General features: G+C 34.9%; 1 protein-coding gene across 1 annotated transcript; it reads left to right on the forward strand.

The window, feature by feature from the left end:
• Positions 1 to 2,503: 2,503 nt before the first annotated feature.
• On the forward strand, positions 2,504 to 8,163 carry LOC110705540 (receptor protein kinase TMK1-like). The gene is made up of 3 exons (XM_021883430.1): positions 2,504 to 2,872; positions 3,367 to 5,691; positions 7,137 to 8,163. Exons 2-3 carry the CDS (start codon positions 3,387 to 3,389, stop codon positions 7,661 to 7,663), a joined length of 2,832 nt encoding a protein of 943 aa, XP_021739122.1. The 5' UTR covers positions 2,504 to 2,872; positions 3,367 to 3,386; the 3' UTR covers positions 7,664 to 8,163.
• The last annotated feature ends 4,030 nt before the right edge of the window (positions 8,164 to 12,193 follow it).

A 12,193-nucleotide genomic window follows, 5' to 3' on the forward strand; every position in this document is an offset into this window, starting at 1 on the left:
CTGTTTCCTGCTGCTGATTTTTTGCTTTTATCAATTTAGACTTTTTATCAAACCTCTTCGAATGCAAATCGTGAGAATCTGTTACCTTGGGTGTAAAAAGAATAAGATGGGGCAAGGGTGTATAATAATCATGCTCGTAAATTATACATAGAGACGGAATTAATTCTTGTTATATAAGGTGTATATCAGCCCCATAAAGCACACATAACAGCTAATATCCATATGTTTATTACTCATAATTTATTAGTAGAACTTTGTAATTTTTACGTGTATGAGCATCCGGTGAGTTCAGACCCTGGGCCAGTTTGCTGCATCAATGCAACAACTGAAACAGAGGTTGTAGCTCCCTTGTTATAGGCCATGGAGACAAGTGGGATAATGTGGGGGCACGACTCGATCAATCAGGTTGGACGGATACAGTTGAGAAGCCAAGGAATGCCTGGCATTTTGTCTCTCTCTATAGCCAGCCTGACAGCCTTGATGTCTTTCTAATCATTTGAGGAGCAAATCATATGCATTATAGACTCTAAATCTGCATAACACATGCAGTGTAGTTCTATCCCTTAACTTTATTTCTGAAAATTGAAATCAATCTCCACTAAAAGATCAATCGCGTCCAAAGTTGATTAATCCACCTGAAAATCACGACGAATCAAATGTCATGCTTGAAAAATCTTCTTCAACTTTGGTATGATGTAATATAAGGAATGGGGTATCACAAATTCGCTATCATCCAATGTTTTTCCCATGTGGTTTATGTGTAATGTCACTTGTGTTTTGGACTTGTACACTAGTCTAGAATTATGGATGGGCAGCGCGGTACATGAGCAGACACCCCCTCCCCCATATGACCATATCTAAACCCACTATGGTGGATATGTATTTAACATTCATACGTGTTCATACGTGTGGTGGCCTGGTGACTGGCATGGTGGAGATATGTACGTATTTCATTCACATTTGGGTCATTCTACTTCTAAAATACTAGAAACATAAATATATATTTTCGTAAATCTCAGGGGCCAAATACATTGGTTAACTTCATTTATTTATTTAGGCTAGATATGTTACAACTCCTACGCTTGTTAATTGTGAGCAAATTGAAGCTATCCCAAAGAACTTAATCTTGTCTCTAACGATCACTAGAGTTCATAGTACATCATTTCGAAGTAGAGAAAAAGTAATGAATTATATTATGTACTATTTACTTAAGTTTAAATTATTTTTATTGAAATTAGATTGATTTTGCCGAATTTTGTTAATTAAACTTATTAACTTTAGCTTTTTACTTACATATAAAGTTAGTTCATTGAACATACTACTTAATGTTTTCTCAAAAAAGAAAAAAAAAAAAAAAAGAATACTACTTAATTATTTTTACTATACATAGAGCTATTAATATAATGGCAAGATTGACAACTAAGTAATGTTTTGAGGTGGCAAATTGACCTCATAGCTAAAGAAACTCTTTTTATTACAGCTAAAATATAAAATCTACAAGACAACAAGGAAACAAAGTTGCATATAATTACAAGGAATAAAATACGAATAATAGTTCTATATGTTTCCTAATAATAATGATTGGAGGAAATGGGTTGAACATGCAAGTCCAAAAACTTCCCACGAAAGACGTTTCCTAATTGAATAGCTTAAGTACAAATTGCTTAAAATAACATCACTAACATCAAACTATCCATAATTTAATTCCTAAATTAAACTAACCAATCAAGTGATAATATATATTAATTTCTTTGGTAATTTAATCTCTTTGATTAGGATGTTTGGACGTTTAGTCATGGGTGATGGAACAAACAATCTTAGGTGTCCAAAAGATAAGTTTGTTTTTAATTATATAAATAAAACTTAATCTTCTATATTTAATCTCTTCAACTTATATCAAAATGACATTAAATGGAGTATTTATTTATGTAAGAATCAGATCAAATTAGACCGGACGTACGGACATATTTTTTTTTTTAAAGAAAGTGCGGACATAATATTGTCATACCATAACTTTTAATTATGGTCCTTTATTACTATATACTCCTTATTTTTTTATTGCATAAATTAATGTAAATCTTAAAACTTGCATATTTGAAATTTTTTTCTTTAAACAAATATAACATCCCATATTTATCTTAAACATTTTTCTTACAAACATATTAATCTTAGACATTAATTTAGAAATACAACTAAATTAAAATCAAAAAATTAAATTTGATCACATATTAAATAAAATTAGACCAAAACACCTTATTTTATACAAGCGAGACACATTTTTTATATTGCACAACTCATAATATAATTATCAAAATAAAAATTAAATATATAATGAAAAAAAATAGCTAAAATATAATAAAAAGTTATTACACATATTCATAGAGAATTAAATAAAACTAGGAACACATTTTCTTTATTAATCATTTATATATTTTTTTTATTTTTTATTTTTTTTGTAAAAAAGAAACATTCATAAATGTAACGCAGAAAAAATATACTCTAAAAGTTGACTTTATTACACGATTTTATGTTATGAAAGTACTACACAATGCCAGTTACCCCGCCATTTCTCTCTCTTCGTGTCTTCCATTATCACCTTCATCGAATTAATCCATAATCAATGGAGATTGATTTCGAATCTCGTAATAAAGAATCTCTCAACCAATTTTCTTTCTTCTTTCTTTTCTTCCAAATCTTTACTTTCTTACCATCTTTCTCTTTCTCATTTATTCTTACCAACTCAAAAAAACCCTTCAGCCAAACACGCCGCAGGATACTGAATTCTTACAGTAACGTTTCTCTTTCTCTCTCTTCTGTAGCTTTGACACTGTTTCTCTCTCCTCATTTCTACACTTGTCCTGCTGATCTCCAGGTTAGCTTTTCTGGGTTTGTTTTCTATTTTTGGATTTTCTGAATTTTGATTTTTTCTGGGATTATTTTGAGTTTTTGAGTGAATTTTATGGTTGGTGGTTGTTTTTGTTTTTTTTTTTTTTTTTTAAGTATTTTTGTGTATTGGGTTTTGTGGGTATTTTGTGGGGTTGTGATTTCTGGGTTTAAGATTGTTTTTGGAATTGTTGATTTTACACTGAATTTTTGTAGTTTGAGATGTGTAGTTTAGGGTTTTTGTTTGAGTTGGGAATTTCTGAGTCAAATTGGAGTTGTTCGGAGTGATTCTTGTTTAGAGATGCATGTTTGATTGAGGTTTCTAATTTATTTTGTCAAAGCTGAAGATTTTGGAATGTATGGTTGCAGTTTCTTAGTAAACTGAACTGAAATGAAACCATTAGAACTCAAACTTTGAGATAATTTATTGTTTGGTTTACTCTTAGGTTGGTTGTATGATTTGTAAACTGATAATTTATGTAGGTGGGGTAATTGTCTCGAAGATGTCGATCGAGCATCCGAGGGTTTCAACCCTATGGATGGTTGCTCTGCAGATGACTGTTTTTGTAGTGTCTCTGCTTGTAGTGCCCACTACTCCACAGTCCACCTCGTTGGATTCTGCTTCAATGCAGTCCTTGAAACAGAGCCTAAAGCCCCCTGCAAATGTTGATTGGTCTGCACCGGACTCGTGCAAGTGGCAGGGTGTGGCTTGTGACTCGAGCAATCGGGTCACACGCATACAGTTGAAAGATTCAGGGTTGACTGGCACTTTATCCCCTGCAGTAGGCAACCTCACAAGCCTTGAAGTCCTTGAGCTGATGAACAACAATGTAACAGGCCCATTACCGAGTTTTAAGGGGCTGAGCTCGCTGCAGAGGCTATTCCTCCATGACAACAAGTTTACTTCTATCCCCGATGACTTCTTTGACGGATTGACTTCACTCCAGGAAGTATATCTGGACAGAAACCCATTAAGTGCTTGGTCTATACCTCAGGGGCTCAAGGATGCTTCTTCTTTGAAGAATTTTTCTGCTATGTCAGCCAATGTTGTTGGTAATATACCTGACATTTTCAACCCTGATAATTTCCCTGGTATAATCCATTTGCGCTTGTCCAGCAATAATCTGACTGGTGGTTTACCCTCGAGCTTTTCGGGTCTTGGGCTTCAGTCCCTGTGGTTAAATGGGCAATTGGATTCCCATGGTAGTCGAAGTCTTAATGGGACACTTGATGTTTTGCAGAATATGACCCAGTTGGTACAGATATGGTTGAATATGAATGCACTCACTGGTCCTATTCCAGATTTGTCAAAATTGGCTGGTTTAGAGGATCTGAATTTGAGGGACAATAGCCTTACAGGTCCAGTTCCTGTTTCTTTGACAAGAATGTCATCCCTTAAGGTGGTTAACTTGACAAACAATGCTCTTCAAGGGCCGACCCCTAAATTTCCTGATTCAGTAGCTGCAGACATCTTACCCAACCAGAACAGCTTTTGTTTGCCCGATCCTGGCGTGAACTGTGATAGCCGTGTGAATACATTGATATCAGTTATGGAACCATTTGGATACCCTTTTCAACTTGCCAAAGATTGGGTAGGCAATAATCCTTGTATTGGTTGGGTGGGGATAGCTTGCTCTCAAGATAACATTACAATAATAAATTTACAGAGTAGGAATCTAAGTGGAACTCTTTCGCCGAAATTTGCTGCTCTTACATCGGTTAAGACTTTGATAGTTTCGCATAATAATATCACGGGTACCATACCTGATGAACTTACGAAAATGCCTAACCTCAGGACACTTGATGTGTCTTTTAATAATCTCTATGGTAATATTCCAGCTTTTGCCCACACTGATGTTAATGCTCGTGGGAATGCTGATATTGGCAAAGATCATCCTAGTTCATCGACTGGAGGTGGCTCTTCTGGTGGACCTGGAGAAACTTCTAGAAAAAGTTCCAAAGTTGGAGTAGTTGTTGGATCAGTTGTTGGTGGTGTAGTCCTTGTTTCTTTTGCTAGTTTAATGCTATTTTGTTTCTTGAGAAGGAAAAAGCTCTATGGGAGGGTACAACAGTCTAATACTGTGGTGATCCATCCAAATCATTCAGGGTCCGATGATGCTGTCAAAATCACAGTCACTGGGTCTGGAGTGAATGGCAAGGCGGTGAGTGAGGACCAAAGTCAGGGGAGCAGTGGCACTGGTGACGTCCATGTAATAGAGACTAATAACATGGTCATTTCTATTCAAGTGTTGAGGAATGTGACCAACAACTTTAGTGATGACAATGTTCTGGGAAGAGGGGGCTTTGGAACCGTGTATAAAGGGGAGCTGCCTGATGGAACCCAGATTGCAGTGAAGAGGATGAATTCTGGAGTTTTAGGAGACAAAGGATTGGCAGAATTTAAGTCTGAGATTGCTGTTCTTACTAAAGTTCGCCATCGACATTTGGTTGCCCTCCTTGGATTCTGTTTGGATGGAAATGAGAAGCTTCTTGTCTATGAGTATTTGCCACAGGGTGATTTGAGTAGATACCTATTTCATTGGAAGGATGAAGAATTGGAACCTCTTAAATGGAATCAAAGGTTAACTATTGCATTAGATGTGGCTAGAGGCGTTGAGTATTTACACAGTTTAGCACATCAAAGTTTCATTCATAGGGATCTTAAACCTTCTAATATTCTTTTGGGAGATGATATGCGTGCAAAAGTTGCAGATTTTGGACTTGTTCGTCTTGCACCTGATGGTGGGAAAACCTCAATAGAAACCAGGCTGGCAGGCACGTTTGGTTACCTAGCTCCTGAATATGCAGGTAAAGTTATATCCTTATGTATTGAGATATTCTTCTTTATATGTCTTCCCCTAACCCTAAGTGATGAGCATAGTTTATATTTTGGTCATCACTATATGATATGTCACTTTCTAGATTCAGTAAGTTAAGATTTTAACTTTATCGTACCACCATTAATGATAATACATTAATACCTTTGATTAAGATTTTCAAAGAAATACAATATTGATATGGTAAAGATATAACTCTATAATTGGTGAAGGCTAATAAAGAAATTTTAACTCAATGCTATTCAAAATAACCTCCAATCAAATGTGGCCTATTATTCAAAGACAAAGGGGACAATTTATTTAACTAAACTGCTATCCGATCCATAATGCTTTACTTGTCAAGACTGCACTATGTCCTTAACAATGTTTCCTGATTTACTAGTATGAGATTTGGTACGGGTTGGCTACCTAATTGGTTATAATGGGCCGAAAATACCTATTTGCTAGTAAAATTCGCTATTTTAGTTTGCAGGGGTAGGGTCGAATCAGGCAACTCTGGTCTTAAATATTAACAAAACAGGAACTCTGCTTCCTAAAAAATTTAATTATTACATGGTGTTTTGCTTATTGCTTATTCTTTTCCTGGCTAAATAATTGAATCAAATAGAAGATCTGTTAACAGATATGCTTTGTCAAGTGATGAAATAATAATTTAGCTTGGAGGAGCATGTTTGTCTTTGTGTGTGTGCTTGTGCAAGTTTGTTGGGGGTGAATTTTGACAGTTGATAAGGCCTTCTAGAGTTAAGGCTTCCTGATAACAACTAAGCACCCACTGGCTCGACATATTTAATTCTAGGATGTGCTTTAATTAACCTTCTAAATAATCTAATGAGAAGCGAGCTTCCTTTATTGGTCATTTGCTGATAATATATGTTATTATAATTAACCAGCATCACCCACCAATAAGAGTTCCTTGAGAAGTCAACACTTCCCAATTTCCCCAGTTTTGTGTTATAAAATGAAACTAAAAGCAGAATAACCCTTGCACACGCTGTTAGTGGGATGTTTCACTATTTACCTAGTAAGCATGGTTTGCAATTTCTGGGTATGACTACACGCAGACAAAGATTTTTTTTTTTTTTTTTTTTTTTTGGGGGGGAGGGGGGGGGTTCAGAGTTAGTACCATCTGTCATCTGTGTTATTTAAAAGTTTCAACTACGAGTACTTGATATTTATTATCTAATTTCCTTTTATATATAGTTACTACCTATAACATAAAATTTAGTAATATTCTCATCCATAAGTAAGGGTCTCTCTCCTTGTCTCTTGCCATGAACATAAAGGTGTTATTATACTGATGTAACTGTGTTAGATAACTTGTTAGCTGCATATGCAAAAAGGTTAAATGATACTCTGCTAGTTATCTGATATGTTGGTCTAATTCCTCTAACTGGATTTGTGTTTTTTTAATGTCAGTAATGGGCCGCATAACTACAAAAGTTGATGTATTCAGTTTCGGAGTGATATTAATGGAGATAATTACGGGGCGGAGGGCACTTGACGAAACCCAACCGGAGGACAGTGTTCACCTGGTGACTTGGTTCCGGAGGATGTACATTAACAAGGACTCTTTCCAAAAAGCCATCGATCCCACCCTTGAACTCAACGAGGAGACTGTTGCTAGTATCAATACTGTTGCTGAGCTGGCTGGCCACTGTTGTGCTAGGGAGCCATACCAGAGACCTGAAATGGGTCATGTAGTAAATGTCCTCTCTTCTCTCATTGATGTGTGGAAGCCTTCAGAAGAGAACTCCGAGGACATTTATGGAATTGATCTCGACATGACCTTACCACAAGCCCTGAAGAAGTGGCAGGCCTATGGAGATAGCAACCTCGACGATTCTTCATCATCCTTCCTTGCAAGTAGAGACAATACCCAAACAAGCATACCTACAAGGCCATCAGGGTTCGCTGAATCATTTACCTCATCCGATGGAAGGTGATGTGGAGGAAAACTGGTTTCCTATATGGTCGAGGCATGAGCAGCTTGCGGATTGATCTTGAAGATATGTCACCAATTACCCCCCTTCCTCCCCTTCTCCCCGTCTATTGATTTTTATTAGCTACATGTTTCTGTCCCGACATGCTTCCTGCTTTTCTTTAATGTGTGGTGTTAGTTGGGGGCGCTTATTGATGATGATTTAGGATCATTAGATTGTTTGTTTTCTAGAAACAGGATGTTTTGGGGAACTAATCCGAGCAATTTATGTTTGTAGATGCCTCGGCGGTAGACCCCTTTGTGAGAGCATTGTTTGCATTGTGCGTCTCACGAGAGGAATAGCAGATAAAAACTTCGAGTGGTAAAACTTAGTTCCCAAAATTAGAATCAACTGAGTGTGTATTGTATAGAATTAATATTGGTATGTTTATGCATAGTCATTAAAAAAAATTCTAGATATTGTTATCTTTAATTATGTGTTGGAGTATGTTTTTTGGTTGTTTATGTCTGTCTATATTGATGGTGATTGCAGCTGATGATGATGGTATTTAGATTAAATAAATCAATGAACACGTTTTTTTGCTATTTTGTGGATGGCTTTGTCAAGAAATCTGTATTTATTAATTAATCCTATGATAAATAAATACAACAACATTCTTTGTTTATTTGACGTTAACACATGAAAACAAGTCAACTAACGTAGACATTCCTAGAAAAGTTATACTGGCAGCTGGTATGGATAAACATTACGGAGTTTGATTAGTTATATACTTCATTAGACTATCATGATATTCTAGTCTTGTTCTCTTCGCCATATTCTTATTCCATATTATTTTATTACTCATTATTCGTATTAGAATTTGATTGATTCTAACAAGACTAGAAAATTTCATACCATACTGTGTTTGTTTATTGTTAAAAGTAATGAAAAAAACAGGTATGAAGTATTATTTAGAGATAACACTAACAAAGGAACTAGATCTCAGTTGATAGAATTTTCTTCATGTATGTCAACGTTCAATCAAATTAGATATGAAAAAAAAAAAAAGTTCAATCAAATTAGGATAACAAATCATATCATATCAATTTCCCCTTTCAAAAAAGAAAAAAAAAAATCATATCTTATCGATTTAGATAAGGAAGATTCAATGGATATTAGATCATTCTTATCGTAATACAATATTTCAAGTGAAGTAAACAAAATCTTAAACTCAACTTAAATCAAATCAAAATAACCTTAAGTCTTATATTATTAATCCTTTGCGGTAATCATGATCAAATTACTATTTTAAGAGATGAAATTGCAATCCTTTGCATTAATCAGGTTGCTCATGTAGCAAGATTTGAAAGATGCTAGTGTTGTTTTCTTGCATTGACCATGATAATACAATCCCTGATATGGAACACTGATACCGTGAAACTAAGGAAACCAATTTTTCCCTAAATGATTTATTTTATCCAAGAGTCATCATTTAAATATTTTTTTTAATTTTTATTCAACCTAATAAGTTTTATTCAAGTATCTCATGACCTATTTATTTAAACTCCAAATTTTAAGCAATTCCACCTTTTTTTTTTTTTTTTTTTTTTAAGTTATTCCACTTAAGGTCTGTTCACTTCAGCTTAATTTCAGTTCAATTCAATTTAGCTCCAATCAGTTCATTTCAGCTTCTAATTTCCTTCTCTCATAAAATATTCATTTCAGCCGTAAGTGAGAAGATGAAAAGGAAATTATATTGCAACAAAAATGTTTATGTTGCATGTTCATGCTCTTTATAAGATATTGTACTAGTTAGATTACCAAATACGGTCAAATTTGATTAGATAGATATTACGGAGTACTTTTGTAAATGAAAAGATTAGAAAAAAATAATAATTAATTACTAGTTTATTAGTGGTAATTGTGATTAGATCAACATTAGCATAAATAAATGTGGCTCATTTCGAGCCATGGGGTTGGGTTGGACTTGACCACTAAGACTACATAGTTATGTCAAACCCTTCATAAGTCATATTAGACATTGACCTAAAGATGTATGTACATATAAGGGTCAAGGGAGTCCACGTTGTCAAAATTGTATTTCCTTCATTCCAAATAGTTGACACATTTCCTTTATCATGTTTGTCAATGCATATATTTAATTGAAAATATCTTAATTAATACTATTGTAAAAATATAAATAAAAAAAATGAAATTTAATTTTAATTAAGTACACATTAAAATTAATCTAACAAGATTTCAAATAGGAAAAATGGAATCTAAAAATCCAACCTTTGGCCGATCTGAGAATAAAAATCCAACCTTCCATTAATCTCAAAAAAAATCCAACCTTTGCACCCCACCTTCTTTGACAGGTCCATTTGACCTTTAACTTGTTAAACCGGTTAAAATTTTTTATTTTTTTTTTAATTTCCTTCTCACTCCTCTTCTTTCTCTCTCCTCTCTACACCACCACCACTTCTGCCACCACCTTAGCACCACGAAACCACCCAACACCACCACCACCTATCACCACGAAACCACCCAACACCACCATCTAGCACCACAAAACCACCAAACACCACCACCTAGTACCACGACACCACCCACCACTACAACCCACAACCCCAACTCAAATTAAACCCGGAACCCCCAAAACCCACAACCCCGAACTCAAACCCAGAACCCCAAAATCGAACCCACAACCCCAAAAATAGGTCAGGGGTATTAGAAAACCGGGGTCAGGTTTAGGGTGGGGAGGGGAGGGGAGGGGAGGGGTGGAAACGGGTCAGGAGTTGTCGGTAAGTGGTCGGCGTGCGGGTGGGGAGGTTCGGGGAGGGGTCGGGCGGTTTGGGAGGTCGAATAGGGTGTTTGGTGTGGTGGTTAGGGTTTAGATCGTAGGGGGTTTTGGTGGTTGGGGAGGTTGTGGCAAGGGGTGGGGGGAGATCGCCGAAATCCGGCGACCCCGATGGTGGGGCTGGTTGGGGTGGGGGGGAATTGCAGGGGAGTGGGGGAGGTGACTGGGGTGGTGCGAGGGCTGGGGGAGGTGGCTGATGGTTTTTTTTTTTTTAATGATTAAAAAAAAATTATTGACCAATTAACGACTGGCACGTGGCACATAACTTACAAAAAACGGTCATCAACAGGTAATGGATCTGTTGGAGAAGGTGGGGGGCAAAGGTTGGATTTTTCTGAGATTACTTAAAGGTTGGATTTTTATTGTGAGACCGGCCAAAGGTTAGATTTTTAGATTCCATTTTTCCTTTCAAATAACTAAAAATTTTATATTAAAACTCACAAATGTTAGTCAAAGTAAAGTTTATAAATAACATCAAAAGTAACATGTCAACTAATTTTAAATAGAGGAGTAATATTTTGAGATAAAATTGAAAACACCGAAATTCCTTTTAAAGTAAAAATGTGAATTTCGCGACTTCATTACAAATTTACAACTTTGTCCACTTATTTACACGGAAAATTTGCAAATTGCAGCCGTTTAAAGTTCGTATTTTGCAACTTGCAGCCATTTAAATTTTTTTTTTTGCAAATTGCAACCCAAAAGTTCGTATAAATTGTAAATTGCAGCCCGATTCAATTTTTTTATCGGCTTACATGTTCAAAAATCTTCGATTAAGGTTTTAGGGGTCATTTTAGTTCTTAGGGGACTAAATTGAGCTCGGAATTAGCAAAAAAATAACGTAAGTGTCTCATATTTACACTTTTCCACAAATCGATACATTTTTGTTACGCAAAACGAGATACTTGCGTTATTTTTTTGATAACTCCGAGCTCAATTCGGATCCTTAAGGGATAAAATGGCCCCTAAAACCTTAATAAAAAAAAAATTCAACTTGTAAAGCGATGAACTAGTTGAATCGGGCTGTAATTTACAATTTATATGAAATTTTGGGCTGCAATTTGCAATTTTTTTTAAATGGCTGCAATTTGCAAAATACAAACTTTAAATGGCTGCAATTTGCAAATTTTCCTATTTACATTCCAATATTTTCTTTTTTTTTTGACACAATACATTCCAATATTTTCTTAGGGCATTGCCACTAATGGGCATTTTTTTTGGTTGCCCAATCTCTCTCTAACCACTTTCTCACTTCTCCTCCCCATGGGCATTTTCTTGGTCATTTTTTTTCTACACCAATGATCAAAAATTATAATCCCCACCATTCTCTCTCCTATTTTTAACCCTATACCCCACCAATATTTATCTCTCCTACACATCATTAAATTTGTAATTTAGTATTTCTTAATTTTATTGTTAACAAAATTTTGTATTGATTAAATTATTTATGAGTACAATATTAATTATTTTTAATATTAATTTATGCAAAATGTATTTTTTAATAAAATAATAATATGTATTCTTAACTAAATTTTTTTATTGATTAAATTATTTATGAGTACAATATTAATTATTTTTATAATTATTTTATGCGAAATTTCTTTTTTCATTAGTACAACATTAACAATTACAACATTGGAACATAATGATCGTACACCTATCATACAAACCAAATAAATTAACGATTACAAAACTAT

The sequence above is a fragment of the Chenopodium quinoa genome, unplaced genomic scaffold (assembly GCF_001683475.1).
Source record: "Chenopodium quinoa cultivar QQ74 unplaced genomic scaffold, ASM168347v1, whole genome shotgun sequence".
Classification (NCBI taxonomy): domain Eukaryota; kingdom Viridiplantae; phylum Streptophyta; class Magnoliopsida; order Caryophyllales; family Amaranthaceae; genus Chenopodium; species Chenopodium quinoa.